The sequence below is a fragment of the Doryrhamphus excisus genome, chromosome 1, assembly GCF_030265055.1.
Source record: "Doryrhamphus excisus isolate RoL2022-K1 chromosome 1, RoL_Dexc_1.0, whole genome shotgun sequence".
Classification (NCBI taxonomy): Eukaryota; Metazoa; Chordata; class Actinopteri; order Syngnathiformes; family Syngnathidae; genus Doryrhamphus; species Doryrhamphus excisus.
In genome coordinates this window covers 40,000,356-40,018,143 of record NC_080466.1, presented here as the reverse complement: position 1 = coordinate 40,018,143, position 17,788 = coordinate 40,000,356, and the positions used below count along the sequence as shown (strand labels likewise).

The window sequence follows — 17,788 nt, the reverse complement described above, 5'->3', positions numbered from 1 at the left end:
TCTCCTCCATCCAGTACGAAGGATTACCTTTGCAGCAACAGATGAGCTGGGCTTTTCCAGAAGGTCCCACAGTTTCTTCCGTTTCTCCACGCAGAACGTGTTGTCAAATTCCTCCCCCTCTCGATCCTTTAAATTATCCGCCTCCCTTTTGAGCTCCTCATTCATCTGCTCCTTCTTCTGATGGTATCTGGCCTGGCAGCAGGACTCCAGGTAGATCTCGTCGATGCCCCAGTAGTCCAGCTCTTGGCTGAAGGACAGCGCGCACATCTCCTCCATCATGTGCAGTTTGCCTGTGCGGTAAAAGTTCAGGATGGATGTGAACGCACCGGGGTGTCGGTCGAAAAAGTACTCGTTCTCTTCCAGGTTGTAGTCGTCGCACACCTCCATCAGGGACTCGTGGCTGTTGCAGTCTTGTAACTTGCCAAGCCGCGTCCGAGGGAGCCGGTCCAGGGTCCTCCACAGGACCTCGTGAGGGAGGCCGCCCACGTTGAGGCGGACCCTTCGGAAACATGACTTGCTGCGGATGATGTCCACCGGCTCGGGCGGGAGCGAGGACGTCGACTGGGAGCCGGTCTTGGTGAACTCTGCCAAGGACTTCTCCATAATGCCCTTTCACGCTGGAAGCAGGTGAACGTCCACACCTATGGAGTCCTCTTGGTCCTCTTTTCTGTCATTATTGTGCCTAAAAGAGGCCAGAAAGTGGTTAGTATGCACTTTGACACTTAAGAGTAGCCAGGTGGCAGCACCATTGTACTGTGACACATTACGTCAAGCCGCCAAGGAAAAAAGAAGCCAAGTTCTACAACTGGCCTCTGACACATAACGTCATGCCACCAAGGAAAAATGGAGCCAGGTGGCACCACCGTTGTATTGCGACACATCACGTCTTGCCGCCAAGGAAAAATGGAGCCAGGTGGCACCACCATTGTATTGCGACACATCATGTCATGCCGCCAAGGAAAAAAGAAGCCAAGTTCTACCACTGGCCTCTGACACATCACGTCATGCCACCAAGGAAAAATGGAGCCCGGTGGCACCACCATTGTATTGCGACACATCATGTCATGCCGCCAAGGAAAAAAGAAGCCAAGTTCTACCACTGACCTCTGACACATCACGTCATGCCACCAAGGAAAAATGGAGCCTGGTGGCACCACCATTGTACTGAGACACGTCATGTCATGCCGCCAAGGAAAAATGGAGCCTGGTGGCACCACCATTGTACTGAGACACGTCACGTCATGCCGCCAAGGAAAAAAGAAGCCAAGTTCTACCACTGACCTCTGACACATCACGTCATGCCACCAAGGAAAAATGGAGCCTGGTGGCACCACCATTGTACTGAGACACGTCATGTCATGCCGCCAAGGAAAAATGGAGCCAGGTGGCACCACCCTTGTACTGCGACACATCACGTCATGCCGACAAGGAAAAAAGAAGCCAGGTTCTACCACTGGCCTCTGATACATCACGTCATGCATCCAAGGAAAAAAGAAGCCAAGTTCTACCACTGGCCTCTGACACATCACGTCATGCCACCAAGAAAAAATGGAGCCAGGTGGCACCACCATTGTACTGCAACACATCATGTCATGCCGCCAAGGAAAAAAGAAGCCAAGTTCTACCACTGACCTCTGACACATCACGTCATGCCACCAAGGAAAAATGGAGCCTGGTGGCACCACCATTGTACTGAGACACGTCATGTCATGCCGCCAAGAAAAAATGGAGCCAGGTGGCACCACCATTGTACTGCGACACATCATGTCATGCCGCCAAGGAAAAAAGAAGCCAAGTTCTACCACTGGCCTCTGACTTTCACTCTGTGCCTTCTAAAGATACAAAAACAGATAAAAAGAGACACACCTGTTCCACCTATTAAAAAAACAACATTTCCATTATGTGAGATGCATATGAAGCACATTGTTCTTATTATTAGCATGAACATTGTTACACCCAAGGCCACTACGCTACATATTGTTTTGGAGGTGTAGCGTTCCTTTCTAGGTTGCTATGTGAAATCAATGCAAACAGGAAGTTATACTAAAATACTACAAGTATGACATGTTATCATCAATGTACCTGTTACTACATGTTCACAACATGGAAAACCTTGTTTTCTATCCATACAGGTGTGTCCCATTACCTGAATGTATTACCTGCCTCTTTTTTTATGTTTTTATATCTTCAGAAGGCACAGAAAAGGGAAAGATGTGAGTTCATGTCCCCCCCCCCCTTTTTTTTCCTTTCATATGTTAGAATTGAAAATGAAAAAATCAGCCTGATATCCTGCATGGCAGTGAAAACACTTTTTTTTTTTTTTGCGTGTTCCTGCGATTTCCTCTCTAGTTGTTGTGTGTCATTGGAGTGGATCTTTGTCACGCAGCGTGGGTGGGGACGCACGGAGCTGTCCAGTGCTGAAACTCAATCAAACCATGAAAACACACACGTACACACACTTTGTCGTGTTATCCAATGCGGTGGGTTTTTTTTTATTATTATTATTTTTTTTTTTTACATTTTAAAAGGATTTGAGCGTGTTTTAGTTCTTCCGGTGGATAAATGAGATCATCCATCACTGTCACACAAACTTTCACACAATCAGGCCTCCTTCTGTAACATACAGTACATCAACACCATAACACTCACAAGGAGGCTTTCTCAAAGTGAAATGCGCACATATTATGTGGAATATATATATTTTTTTTAATAAAAAGAAGCATCCTCCCTCTTAGTGACGACCATAACAACAATTACACGACGCGCACAAACAGGAAATAAAGCATACATTGAAGACAATAGCAACTCTATGAGGTTTAATGATGTAAAATGGATGCAAATGCGTGTTTTTCTCCACATTGGCGCCGCAGAAGCCGAGCGTGGACGTACACAACAATGTGAAAAAACATGATGATATAAGCTTATATAAGACAAATCGTTCATTACCGTGTTGACTTGCTTGTTCTCCAGCATAGGAGGAGGAGGTAAATCCAAATCCAGAAGAAGACGCCGTTACTGGTCTACTGGAGCCGGGCTCTGATGCCATCCATACCCGCCCTCCTCCGACATGTCACACACATCTACAGCGGCCACCACATGCGTCACTTCGCCGCATTCATCGCTCCACGCCTCGGCCCATGGGGGGATCAACAAGTACCGACAGATTGGCATCCGGAACCGGACCGGTGCTGCCCAGTCCACCGCAGCAGCAGCAGGAGGAGATGGAGGTCTCCCCACAGTGAGATCCAGGCGGCGCGCCGGTCTCCTCCTGCACATCACAGTTAACTCTTTCTGAGCCTCATCCGGCTGACACCTGAACGCACCACAGGTCTGTGATCGTCAACTCGCACACATAAAAAAACATGACGTAACGTTCAAATACTTGTTGAAGAAAACGTGTTTATGTACTATGTGTATATTTTGCTTTAAAAATCATGGATTTTTGTTGGTTAAATCGCTGAATTGCTTGTTTGTTTTTACTTTCGACTCACAATAAGTGAGCAATGGATGCCCAAGTCCTGCTATTAGTATTTATTTGTCATTATTTTGACTTCATCCTTGCTGGCTGATGATTGTGATTTCATTTGACTTACTTATACATATATTGCATGTGTTACTTATACATATTGTATTATATTGTATTGTATTATATTACACTGCCTCTCGCCCAAAGACAGCTGGGATAGGCTCCAGCACCTCCACGACCCTCGCAAGGAAAAAGCGGTAGAAAATGAATGAATGTATTATATTATATTATATTATATTATATTATATTATATTATATTATATTATATTATATTATATTATATTATATTATATTATATTATATTATATTATATTATATTATATTATATTATATTATATTATATTATATTATATTATATTTTATATATATATATATATATTATATTCATTCATATTCATTCATTTTCTACCGCTTTTTCCTCACGAGGGTCGCGGGGGGTGCTGGAGCCTATCCCAACTGTCTTCGGGCGTAAGGCGGGGTACACCCTGGACTGGTGGCCAGCCAATCACAGGGCACATATAGACAAACAACCATTCACACTCACATTCATACCTATGGACAATTTGGAGTCGCCAATTAACCTAGCATGTTTTTGGAATGTGGGAGGAAACCGGAGTACCCGGAGAAAACCCACGCATGCACGGGGAGAACATGCAAACTCCACACAGAGATGCCCGAGGGTGGAATTGAACCCTGGTCTCCTAGCTGTGAGGTCTGTGCGCTAACCCCTAGACCACCGTGCCGCCCTATTATATTATATTATATTATATTATATTATACATATAATGTGTTACATTATGCATATTTATAACCAGTTTTATCATTGCTTTAATAGTTCTAACTGTAATTTTGGATGTGGTGATGGCCTCATCAGGCAGTGAACTTGGGTGTGAGATCAACGTGAGAGCGACAGGCAAAATCGGTGCAGCGTCTGCAGTCGTGCAGTCGCTTTACCAGACCGTTGTGGTGAAAAAAGAAGTGAACCAGAAGGCAGTACTCTTTACCGATCTATACCGATTTACCGATCCATCTACGTTCCCACCCTCACCTATGGTCATGAACATTGAGCGGTGCGAGAAAGAGCAAGATTGAAATGAAGTGGAACCGTTCCCTACTGAGATAAGTCTTTCCCCAGATATACGGTATATAGAACGAGAAGAATCATCTATCCATTTCCTTTTTCATCCACTTATCCATATCCGGGTTGCAAGTAGGCAGGCATAGGACGAGTGAGCGTCACAGTCACTATCCAGGAGGAAACAACAAGCCTCCAAAAATCCATCAAGAACACGGCCCCTACGGATGACCTGCAAAGTGAATGCCTCAGGCAGCAGAAGCCCTTTAAGAAAGATCGTGGAAAGACAAACCCCTGCATGGCATGTACCACCGGTAAATTGAAGAAGCGGCTGGAAAAGGCTGGACTGAAAGAGAGCACGAAGGCAAGAACAGGCTTTCGACAAAGATCAATAGAGGGCTACCACATCAGACGGGACCGCTGGTGGAGTCTGTGCAAAGAAGCCCAGAGACAGTGCCGCACATCACAGCAGGGTGTAAGGCGGATGTACGTGGAGTAGCATAACCAAGTAGCAGGAACATCTGTACCAAACACAGTCAAGATGGCAGACGCCACTGAAGATGGTTTAGAGTAGTGACTACTGGAGTAGTACTTAAGGTGGACAATTGCAAGTTGCATCTTCTCTGAAGAATAGAAAGACGCTAGCTTCAAAACAACTGTCAAATGACATGACAGCAAAGATTGTTCAACATCATGGTCTAGGGCAGGGGTCTCAAACACTAGTTTGAGGCCCCCGCCTTGATATGAAAGTTTAATGTTTGATATGGATACTGTATGGTATCATGTACCCAGAAAAAATTATTACGTTTGATTAATGTTCATGTTAAAGGTTAAAATAACTGTTAATAGTTATCCTCCCTATCCGTGTGGAAGTGGTAAGTTTTGGGCTATTTAAGTTTAAAGGAAATAACTTGAAGGCTACCGTTTAGGTCGCTAGCTCTCTAGTTTGCGAGTTAGCATGTGTCTCAAGACCCTGCAGTTGCGCAATATGTTGTAAATAAAAAGAGTATAAATGTGACTATAGTCGTGTTTTGTCATGTCTACAGGGCTCTAATAATGCTTTGTTCATTTTAATCTGAAAAAAATAATTTGTCTACCCACCAACTATATGTGGTTTCTTAAGTTTTTATTATTTGCTGTTTTATTATTATTATTATATTTACTTATTACTGATTGATTTTCTTTATTCTTGATTTTTTATTTATTTTTCATCTTATTTTTGTGCAGAAAAATAAAAATTAAGATATTTGAGAACAGTGGAATGTTTTATCAGAGCTTTTATTGTAGGAAATCGGAACCAAAGCACTGAAAAAGTTTGTATATTTTTCTGTTTTTAATAAATGCGTTTTTGTTTTTTTTTGGAAAACCTGATGCGGCCCAGCCTTGCCCAGACCCTAGCTCCAGTGGCCCTCAGGTAAATTGATTTTGAGACCCCTGGTCTAGGGGAAGGATACAATGGTTACCGGGCCCAAATAAACTTGTGAAAGGGTTGGTCTTTCCAGTGTAGAGGCCATTACATAAAGAACATTGCTGAATTAGCATCTCAGGATTATGTTTTGGGGGTGAACAAGCTTCGGGTTGATATGCAGGAGGGAAGTGAGGAAGCACATGGTGGCCTTCTTGATCCTGTTCTATCGCTTCAGTGGTGGCACCTTTTTATTTATTTATCTGCTGTGCAGGTGTAGAGTGAGAATACATTTCCAGGGTTTTCTTTTTCCTCATTTATTCTTGATAATGTTGTAGTGGTTGAATTTGGCAAGGTATGTTGTTGAAATTAAGCCATGTGATATCGACACAAAACATTTGCATACATGAATAATGATAGAATAAATAAATGTACACTATATATATATACTGTATAAATGTATAAAAGTTAAATATCTGTTGTTGAATTAAATAGTTGTAATTGTCCTCTTCAGTTTGTAGCGGACCAGTAGATCCCCTTCCGGCTGGAGGATCCCGAAACCGTAGCGGGTGGAATCGACTGGAGGCATTTGTGCTTTGGGGTCGCACACTTGCAGGTCCACATGAGTGAGCATCAGGAGCACAAAGCTGCAGAGAAATCAGGGTAAGACTCAAATCTTGCTTTGTGAAAGTTCACATTAAAACATCTTGTTCATTAAAAAAAATGTCTGGTGGGCACTAGGCCTGGGACAATTAATAATTAATCAATTAATTACACAATAAATGGCCACTTGATCAGTTTGCGTGTCTGGCAGGAAGAGGCTCACTCTGTGCATTGCTTTCAGGACCGTGGTGCGTTTGTTCCATAGACCAGGGATCCCAAACTTTACCAACTCAGGGCCCACTTGAAAATCTAAAAAATTATTAATTATTATTTTTTATAATTTTATTTTTATATTTAATAATAATAATAATATTTTTTAATAATTTTGTTTTTATATATTTTTATATTTTATAATAAGAAGAAATTATTATTATTTTATTATCATTATCATTATCATTATCATTATCATTATCATTATCATTATCATTATCATTATCATTATCATTATCATTATTACTAAGATTCAGGATTGAAAGGAAAGCAGGGGGATAAAGGAAGCCCAAACTTTTAATCTTGTGTGTACACACAAGACAGAATTAATTAATCATACTTTTCATAACTGCATTCAAGACTGGCATGATGACCGGAGAGCTACGTTCCGATCATACACTGTATAATGTTCCTAAAATATTGTGACAGGTCAATAACACTCAATAAGTTATTACTTAGGCCTATAAATATTTTTTTTAATCGCGCAATAAATATTTGACAATAAAAATAATTTAAAAAAATAATATTTGCAAAAATAAATCATATTTTTAATGACCTCTCATGGCCCACCTGCAGTACAACCATGGCCCACACTGCCATAGAACAACGGCATGAACGGAGTGAGCCCTTTTGTCAGTCATACAGTCTCTTTGTCTCGGTGTGTGGAGGCGGGGCCGCTAGCATTCACACACAGTGCAGACGAGTGTAAATAGAAATATAGTAGAAATTGTATTAGTATTGCAATACTAATATAATTAATGACATGTACATCTGCATGGAATGACGGTACTGCTGGATTATAGTTGGCATGGATCTCATCTTTTCACCTGTGTGTTTGTTGTTTTCCTTTTTTCCGTGTCATTTCCACCCACTCACTCCCACGGTGAGTTTTATGCTATGTTTGTGTCCTTGTGGCACCTCCTGACCTTCTTGGTCAATGTGTGCCGTGCCACATTGTGTGACTTTTTTCACTAATTACAGGCTATTGAAAGCAAGCGGCCACCATGTCACCACAAATCGTAGCAGTCAGACTATAGCATGGATTCCATCTGAAACTGCAGCCAATACAGCTTTGACGCTTTGAACGCATCATTTCAACAACACATTATGCCACACGAGAGATAGCGATCATAAGACACTGACTTTTTAATGGCTGTGACGGCAAAGTCTTTCCCCACGCACGCGTTGCTGCCAGCGCCCCAGGGCATGGTGACGTACTTCAGCCTTCTGCCGTCCTTGTAGAAATGATCCTTGGCCGTCAAGTCTTCATTTAGGAAGCGGTCATACTTAAATATCTGTCACAAAGAAGACATCATGGTTGGTAAGCGACACTAAGTGGAGCTGGCATGCGTGCATGGCTGTGAGGCAGTGGAGCGACGTGCCACTCAGTGAATAGATGATCATCTGGATGATGGCGATACAGTCATTAATACCTATTAATATACCCATGATATATGGATATACTGCATTATTAGTTGTACTATAGTATTAACTTTTGGATTTAACATTTTATAATTAAATATACACTTCAGTTCATATTGTAAAAATAGATTTTTCATATTTATATTATTTATATTTCCCCTTTATTTTTATTAGGTTATTTTTATTATTTATTTACTGTTATATTGAATGTTGATTTAATGATATTACTACAAATGGCTTTATTTGAAAATATAATACAATAATAATATAATAATTATATATAATTATATATATAAAATATATCATATATTATTATATATTATATGTAATACCTGACTACTGTGCCCCGCCCCGCTTTTAGCCTTGTTTTTATTCATTCATTCATTTTCTACCGCTTATCCTCACAAGGGGGTGCTGGAGCCTATCCCAGCTGCCTTCGGGCAAGAGGCGGGGTACACCCTGGACTGGTCGCCAGCCAATCACAGGGCACATATAGACAAACAACCATTCACACTCACATTTATACCTATGGACAATTTGGAGTAGCCAATTAACCTAGCATGTTTTTGGAATATGCAAGAACATGCAAACTCCACACAGAGATGGCTGAGGGTGGAATTGAACCCTGGTCTCCTAGCTGTGAGGTCTGCGTGCTAACCACTTGACCGCCATGCAGCCTTGTTTTTAGGCATTTCACCGTTCAATTCATTGTTTACTCTGTTTTTACTCAACTCTATTTCATTTTTTTTTTTCACTGTAAAGCGTCTTGAGTACTCTGAAAAGCGCTATACAGATACATGTATTATTATTATTATAATTATTAATACCATTTCCAATAGTGTAATACTGTATTGACAATTATAACGCTGCATCGTTTCAAAAGTGCACAAGGTTTACCAGAGACCTCCATGGTGTCACACTGGCTGCTTGGAGCGTGTGCCCGAATACAGTGCATCTTGCTGGGCCACAGTAGGTGGCTCATCCCTCTCTAAAAGTTATTGTTACCATATTGATAACTATTGGAAGATTTGGTGCATGTCCAGTAATAATGTTAAGTAGGCCAACCTGTGGTTCTTGGTGTATCTCCGGGTCCATCTGTGGGCTCAGGAAGGGGAAAAGACACACTTTGTCCCCGCGTCTAAGGTGGTATTCCCGCCCATTGGACATGTGTAGAATTTTGTCATGCATGACCTCTCTGGTGATCATGGCAGCGGCGGTGAGGCGCAGGGTTTCCTTCAGAACGCTGTCTGCGGGACGGATGGAGACGGTGTTTTATTGTGAAGTTGCTTTATCCGTGCAGGTGGACGGATGGTGCGTACCGAACACTGGCGTGCTGTGCGTCTCCATTGCGGAGGGATGCCGGGGGGAGCCGTCCTCCCGGGTCAGACCTCTCAACTCTGATTGAAGCGCCTCCATGGCCTGAGGGTGAGTGAGCAGGAAGCCGAGGAGCCAAAAGGCAGCTGGTCCGCCGTTACACTGAATAGCAGGGACAAAAACAGCTTACTTATTTACATTATTTACGCCCCAAACATACACATAGTGTATGTTTCATTTGGTACACCTGCACTGTTGCTCTGTGTGTCTTTTAAGGCGGAATCGGACACGGTGTGCTTAATGAAGGATCTGTGATTGCTTTTCATCGCGAGCTGATGTGAGGAGCATCCAGAGAATGATGCTCCACGGCTGTAAAGCCTCTCGGGGAGAGACACCTGATCCTGTCAGACAGTAATAGCTCAGGGTTAAGAGAGCTGTTCTTTTCTACTCAGGCGCATCTCTGCACTGACAGCCGGGCCAAATGGCCAGCACGCTCCCCAGCTGCATCACACGTTGTCCCCGTGTCCTTCATCAACGTGCGAGGAGAAGTTTGGCTGAGATGTTCACCACTGAGGGGTAAATTACAACACGTATGCACCAAACACAACAATTAAGTCTGTGTGCAATTACATTTTTTTTTCACTCTTGAACGCTCTACTGCCCCACAAAGTAGGGAAAGGACAGCGAGAGTTGGCAGGGATACCTCCTACACAGAAAACCACACCCCTTTTATAACAAAACCCTGTATTTTGTACTATTGAATATAAAATACACCCACAAAGTCTGCTGGAGCAGGTAAAGGACAGGGAGAGTCGGCAGAGATACAGTGACTGATTAGAATTTGGGGTTTATTTCTACCCGATGCTTGGATTTGGCACCTCCTGCACAGAAAACCACACCCCTTTTATAACAAAACCCTGTACTTTGTACTATTGAATATAAAATACACCCACAAAGTCTACCTGCTGGAGCAGGTAAAGGACAGGGAGAGTCGGCAGGAATACACTGCATCAGTCAGCTGACATTAAGCTCCCATCCTGATTTGCTGCTACTTCGTTGACTAGTTTATTTATTCATTTTCTACCGCTTTTCCTCACGAGGGTTGTCCATAGGTATGAATGTGAGTGTGAATGGTTGTTTGTCTATATGTGCCCTGTGATTGGCTGGCCACCAGTCCAGGGTGTACCCCGCCTCTCGCCCCCGGAGACAGCTGGGATAGACTAGTTTATGTGTGGGAAAAAATATATCCTGACGTTAGTTAGCACTCTTTTCAAAGAAGTAGAGCATTGCTCTGTATTTCATATAAAATGCATGTTGTCAACAACAGTGCCCCACTTTCCCAGACTGTGAGTCTGGATCCAAAATGGGGTCACATGAAGTCTATATTTAGGTTTGTTCTGGACTAGTGAGGTCCGCACACCTCTGGCTGCCGGTCCACAAGAAACCCCAAGAGGTCCAGGAAGGTTTTTTTTTCTGGACTCTTGTCCTACTTTTGGGTCTTTTAGGTTTTCCATGGACTTTTAGTTCAACGTCCAAACGTTGTGGTGGTGGAGCAGGTGTCTACTCCAGTGGTCCTCATTCATTCATTCATTTTCTACCGCTTTTTCCTCACGAGGGTCGCGGGGGTGCTGGAGCCTATCCCAGCTGTCTTCGGGCGAGAGGCGGGGTACACTCTGGACTGGTCGCCAGCCAATCACAGGGCACATATAGACAAACAACCATTCACACTCACATCCTGTCATACCTATGGACAATTTGGAGTCGCTAATTAACCTAGCATGTTTTTGGAATGTGGGAGGAAACCGGAGTACCCGGAAAAAACCCACACATGCACGGGGAGAACATGCAAACTCCACACAGAGATGGCCGAGGGTGGAATTGAACCCTGGTCTCCTAGCTGTGAGGTCTGCGCGCTAACCACTCGACCGCCGCGCCGCCCTCCAGTGGTCCTTTTTCTCACAAAGTTAAGAGAAGCCTTGTCATGTTTTCTGTGCTGTAAATTATTAACCACAACGATGAAAACTCGTGTTCCTAAATCATTTATTTCTTTAATAATAAAAGATGCCAGTGATTTTTGAGTGTGTGTGAGGTTTGCTTGCCCCCAAAAGGAAATAAAGCAAGCAATAAATCATGAGCATTGATCGTATATACACACATATACACACACACATACGTATATATATATATACACACTACAACCTCTGCATCAGGCTGCAGGTGCCACCGTTCCAACACCTTTACAGCTAATCCCTCTCCTCCCTGCAGGGATGCTCCACTTTCCATCACAGAGTGTACGGATGTGCTCCATGCAGCACTCACACAGCGAGGACTGATGGACGAGCCGACGGACTCGTGGATGGTATTTTCTTAATCTACGGAGTATCCGAGAGCTCCTGCATCAGGTGAGCCACCTTGGAAGCTTTCCTCAGGTTGCGCACTGCTGCTGCATGCTGAGAAGCATCTTTGGGTGGAGATGTTTCCTAGCTCCTAGCTTACTACCGCCACCTCCTGGTAAGAGACTGCACTATACAGTATATACACTATATATGTACAGTGTATACAGTCAGCCATTGCACTAAAACAGGGGTGGGCAAACTACGGCCCGGGGGCCACATCCGGCCCGCCAAGTGTTTGAATACGGCCCGTCCGTTCTTTCCAAAGTATTTCATTTAAACTCAACATACGAACTGGCATCATGGCTTGAGCCAACCTTTTGATGGTTTTATCAATTTTGTTATTTGATGTGGTCTGTTGTTTACAAAGTGCTCCTGAAAAAAGGGACACAAGCATAATGATGATAATAATAATAATAATAATAATAATAATAATAATAATAATAATAATAATAATAAATTTAAAAATATTTAAATATAAAATATTTAAATATAAAATATTTAAATTAAAATATTTTAATATAAAATATTTAAATTAAAATATTTTAATATAAAATATTTAAATATAAAATAATAAATAATAATAGCAGATTGCATGACACTTTTACAGATACAATAATACCAGGTGGACTGTTACGTGTAAAATATATAGTCCCCCCCCCCCCCCCCCCCCCCCGTTTTGTTAAATCAATGCAGCCCGCTAGTCAAAAAGTTTGCCCACCCCTGCACTAAAACCTGGGGCCCGTTGCATGTGTTTGGGGCCCCTGTCTGCTGGTGTAGTCGTCTCATGCATGCATGAATATTATTCCACTTGTGAAATGTTCCACACGACACAAGTAGAAGAGTGCTGCACATGTCCGAGCATGTTCTTGCATTAACGCCGTCCAGGAACCTGCTTGGCTTTGTGGTTTGGTAAGCAGCGTGTAGTTCACTGTCAGGGTGTGGAGTGTTTCGATGTTCTGCAAAGTGATTTACATATGTTCTTATGGAAGGAGAACAATCTTATCTCCAAGACTGGCAGCTACACACGTCACCAAAAATACACACAATCACACACTGAGAATGTTTTTTGTCAACAAGAGCAGCGGCATTTTAAACTATCTTTGAGGTGAGTCATTATCTGCTACGGAGGACCACACAGAAGAATTATTACATCACACTTGGCATGTTTGCTGAAGATAAACGCAACAATTTCAGGTCAAATGGGACCACAACCAGTGTTATAATGACACAAATGTGGTGGAGAGATGCTGGCTGACTGACTTTATCCCTTCTTTATCGCCTTTAATCTATCTCCATGATAAGTGAATTTCCGCAAAGTAGGATTCCTTATTAATAAAGAAATATTTTAGCATAAATAGGTTTACAGTTTTTAGTGTAGAGCATACAAAACCCGTTTACAACCTTCTAAACAGTCCCTAACATTATTAGAGCCCTCTGGACATGGAATAGCACCCATATAGTCACCTTTCCACCCATATTATACAATATAGTAGTTGCCATAAAAGACTCCAGGTTGTGTGCGTTGCTGTAAATGTGTGTCGTTTTTTTTATGATTTTTTTTAAATTTATAAAATTATTTTTTTACTAAAATTATGTTTTTTTTGGACATAATACTACAATGTTATTCTCAGAAAATTACAAAAAACCCGTTTACAACCTTCTAAACAGTTCCTAACATTATTAGAGCCCTCAGGACATGGAATAGCACCCCTATAATCACCTTGACACCCATATTACCCAATATAGTAGCTGCAATAACAGACTCCAGGTTTTGTGAGTTGCTGTAAATGTGTGTCGTTTTTTTTAATGATTTTTTTTTATTTATACAATTTTTTTTTTACTAAAATTACATTTTTTTTGGACATAATACTACAATATTATTTTCATAAAATTACAGAAAACACATTTACAACCTTCTAAACAGTTCCTAACATTATTAGAGCCCTCTGGACATGGAATAGCACCCCTATAGTCCCCTTTACACCCATATTACCCAATATAGTAGCTGCAATAACAGATTCCAGGTTGTGTGCGTTGCTGTAAATGTGTGTCGTTTTTTTAATGATTTTTTTTTATTATAAAAAAAATTTACATTATTTTTGGACGTAATACTACAATGTTATTCTCATAAAATTACAATATCTATATATACGTTTTTTCTTGTAATATTTTCAATAAATTTTTGCTACTGTTTTTTTTCTTAGTTTTTTCTAAGTTATATTTTTAGAACGTGCCAAGGGTGGCCCCCGGTCCCCACTTTGGATGCCCCTGACTTATGTAATTGGGAGGATACATGCACGCTTATCAGGTATGGAGTTTATTCCTCTGAGAGGATTTTCTAAGATGGTTATTGAAGTTGTCTCCCCATCCCTGCTCTAGCTCTTCCAGCCTGAAATCTTGCCTTTACGGTCTTTTCCTGGTCCCCTGGGAGCCCAGAGAAAAGACTTTCCGCCAGATTGTTCCCAGAGATGGGAGCCCAGCATGGTCTCGCAAGGTGACGAGTGAAACACTGACCTGTGTGGCCCACAGCTGCATCAGCAGAGCTCTCCTCCGCGTCTCGTCATCCACCCCCTCCTCCCGGAGGAAGTGCTGGTAGCTGCCCTGCCAGGATCTCCGCTCGGGTGGCCCGTCGTGCTGCTTCCGAGACAGCAGCTCCCAAAGTCGCCGCCGTGACGACAGGGCCGTCTCGCTCTCCCCTGTCACATGTTGGGTATTAAATCGTGCAAAATGAAACCGAATCTCACTTTGAAGGAAGCGACTCACCTCCTTTGAGCGAACAGCGAGCCATTTTGGAGAGAAGATGGTCAAACTTGCGGAACTCTCTGTAGACGTCCACGACGTCCTCCCTGCTCTCAAAGAGTGTGAGGTAGCCGGCTCTGCACGGCAACACCACCAGTCAGCATCTCCTACATCTCCACTATTATTATTTGCATGTCCTTACCTGAACAGGAGGCTGTAACAAAGGTTGAAGAGGCCATCTTGCCTCCACTCTGATTGGCTGCACTGATGATGCAAGATCAGCTCCCGAAGGTGAGCGTTCATGGAGCGACCCAGCTGGGACAGGCCCGCCCCTTGAAAGTGTCTACAAGCGAAAGCCAAATGTGGAATCATTCGAACATTCTTCCATGTTCCAAATCCATAACTTACCGTTTCATGAAGGTCCTCTCGGTGGTGGACTCCACGCCGGGAAGCTGCAGACCGAACACCCTCATCATCAGCTGCTGCCTGTGGCGCCGGAAGTCCAGGTGGACGTTGTCATTCAGTACCGAATCCAAAGAGTTGGGATCCAACAGGACCGTCACGTAATGGCCGGCGAGACACACCTGATAAACAACAACGGATTCGAAGAATGAACATCCTCAACCACGACTCCTGATCAGTCACTAAGGTACTTTTATTTTGGTATTCTATTTCATTTATGCATTTATTATTACTAAAAAGATAACAACCAAAAGAAACAGTAAAAAAATCATAAAATGACATTTTAGGGGGTTGCTATATGGGCTGTGTAGCTCTCCATGGAAAACATTTGGACACCCCTGCTATGAAACACGACACCCACATGATGACACGTCCAACTTACGGTAAAAACATCTCCATGTTTCTCTTTCATTTTGAACAAAAAGGTTGCTGCGTTTTTACGGAACGCCAAAGCGTGGCCCAGCCATGGAATCACTCCTTTGTCCAAAGGCGGCTCATTTTTTCTCCTGTGATATGAAAAGATAGAAAAAGAAATGATTAGTGTGAGAAGGGAGTCAGCAAAGCAGTTACAACAGGTCAAACAACCATTCACACTCACAATTTGGAGTCGCCAATTAACCTAGCATGTTTTTTGGAATGTGGGAGGAAACCGGAGTACCCGGAGAAAACCCATATGCAAACTCCACACAGAAATGCCCGAGGGTGGAATCGAACTCGGGTCTCCTAGCTATGTGGCCCGCGCGCTAAACACACGACCGCCGCGCAGCCTACTTAAATACGTTCATTCATTCATTTTTTACCGCTTATCCACACAGGGGTCGCGGGGGTGCTGGAGCCTATCCCAGCTGTCTTGTGGCCAGCCAATCACAGGGCACATATAGACAAACAACCATTCACACTCACATTCATACCTATGGACAATTTGGAGTCGCCAATTAACCTAGCATGTTTTTGGAATGTGGGAGGAAATCGGAGTACCCGGAGAAAACCCACGCACACACGGGAAGAACATGCAAACTCCACACAGAAATGCCCGAGGGTGGAATCGAACTAGGGTCTCCTAGCTATGTGGCCTGCGCGCTAACCGCTTGTCCGCCGCGCAGAAGTGTTTAATTGTTATTCACCTCCAACACCCAAGCCAAGATATCAGGGTTGCCCATGCAAAGCGGCACCCTTACATCCTTGGTTACAGCCATGGGTTCTCAAACTGTGGCACGAGTGCCACCGGTGGAACGTGGGTTCCATCTCATGCCACACCTTAAATTATTTTGGAAATTCTATACACAAATGTATGTATGTATTTATGTATAGCAAGTGCATGTGTGTAAGTACAAGCCACATGTCCCAAGCTAAATCATAAAAATATGAGCGGTGGTAAAAAGACTTACCTTGTACGGCGTCTGTTGATGAGAATAAGCACAAGGAGAGCTACGAGGAGGGAAATCGTTATCCATGGCATGTCTGTAAAGCGATACCCGCCGCTGCTTGTTTACTTTTCCCATGGCCACAGGTAACTGACTTTTATGTCTTCCGTTGGGCTCCTTCTTGCCAGGAGGTGTGGAAAGGCGTGCCCGCTGACGGCGACGCCTTCTTGCACACTTCCTGTGCAAGTCCTTCCACTGACAGCGTCAGTGTTCTGTGATGTAATATCTTCCAGGTGGCTGCTGTCAGTGTGTGCATTGCATGGCGGTGACATCATCGACATGTTAGGACATGCGTCACCTGTCTTTAATGGCGTCAAATGACTATTTGGAAGTATCAGCGTGACTATTCCAAGCATGAAGACGTGATGACACACTACTGAAACTTCAGGAAATCTTCCTAGTATCCAAGCAGTAGTGTTTTGTTTATTTCCATGTGATACTATGACTAAGTTGCCAGGTATGAGCAGCAGTACATTAGTAGAAGTACAGTTCAACCAGGATGCTACTACTTTGGAGAGGCCAGGGTGCAGTGTATGTGCTGCACCAGCAGAGGGCAGTAATGCACTTTGAGATGGAAGGCCTAGGAACTCTTCGATTTCTTGATGAACAGAGAAGCTCAACTTTTGACAAAGGTCCTCTGTGTTGACAGAAGCGACCTGCTGTTTTTAAGGACCTACTGAAAAAAGGCAATTCTTTAACAAAATTGTCACAGATCATCTATATGAGAGGAGGTTTTAAGAACTAAGTGCAAAAATGATCCTATACCACAGGGGCGCTCTGCCATCTTGAGGGACCTTAGTGGCAGGGACCTTCTCAACATGGCAGGAGCCCGCTGCTGTTTTTAAGAATCAACTTCAAAAACCGCTAGTCAAAGTTTATCTTGTTCTTCCCCTTTTTCTTCACAAAATCGACTTTGGACACGTCATTATGTGTATTCATGTTTCAAAATATGATTTTAAAGTAACAAATGCATTTGCTTGGTTTGGATTAAATAAAAAGGACAGGAAAGAATTAAATTAAATTAATTAAAAAATAATAAAAAATAAAATTAATTAAATTAAATTGTAAAAAAAATTAAAATAAAAATTACAAAAGTGAATGAAATAATAAATAAAATACAAATTACTTAAATGTAAAAAATTACAAATAAAT

General features: G+C 42.6%; 3 protein-coding genes and 1 long non-coding RNA gene across 4 annotated transcripts in view; 2 read left to right on the top strand and 2 right to left on the bottom strand.

Moving 5' to 3' along the window:
• kcnb1 (potassium voltage-gated channel, Shab-related subfamily, member 1) overlaps positions 1 to 3,292 on the bottom strand; it is a 38,325-nt gene extending 35,033 nt beyond the window's left edge. The window contains exons 1-2 of the mRNA XM_058065539.1: positions 2,947 to 3,292; positions 28 to 682 (exon numbers count right to left, since the gene is read on the bottom strand). Of these exons, the coding sequence (XP_057921522.1) occupies positions 28 to 603 (576 nt within the window). The 5' untranslated portion in view covers positions 604 to 682; positions 2,947 to 3,292. The remainder of the gene's footprint in view (positions 1 to 27; positions 683 to 2,946) is intronic.
• Positions 2,944 to 12,420, top strand: LOC131124571 (uncharacterized). The gene is made up of 5 exons (XR_009128936.1): positions 2,944 to 3,328; positions 6,521 to 6,669; positions 9,602 to 9,726; positions 10,068 to 10,191; positions 11,881 to 12,420. It is a non-coding gene; the product is annotated as an uncharacterized LOC131124571 (long non-coding RNA).
• Positions 6,352 to 16,863, bottom strand: ptgis (prostaglandin I2 (prostacyclin) synthase). Its single transcript, XM_058065550.1, has 10 exons — positions 16,601 to 16,863; positions 15,595 to 15,718; positions 15,159 to 15,334; positions 14,953 to 15,093; positions 14,775 to 14,887; positions 14,526 to 14,707; positions 9,621 to 9,777; positions 9,367 to 9,548; positions 8,023 to 8,174; positions 6,352 to 6,653 (listed from the first exon to the last, which is right to left on the bottom strand). Exons 1-10 carry the CDS (start codon positions 16,669 to 16,671, stop codon positions 6,494 to 6,496), a joined length of 1,458 nt encoding a protein of 485 aa, XP_057921533.1. The 5' UTR covers positions 16,672 to 16,863; the 3' UTR covers positions 6,352 to 6,493.
• The window catches only part of LOC131123741 (SLIT-ROBO Rho GTPase-activating protein 3-like), a 35,790-nt gene continuing 32,277 nt past the window's right edge, over positions 14,276 to 17,788 (top strand). The window contains exons 1-2 of the transcript XR_009128864.1: positions 14,276 to 15,041; positions 15,171 to 15,399. The gene's annotated coding sequence lies outside the window, so the exon portion shown is untranslated. The remainder of the gene's footprint in view (positions 15,042 to 15,170; positions 15,400 to 17,788) is intronic.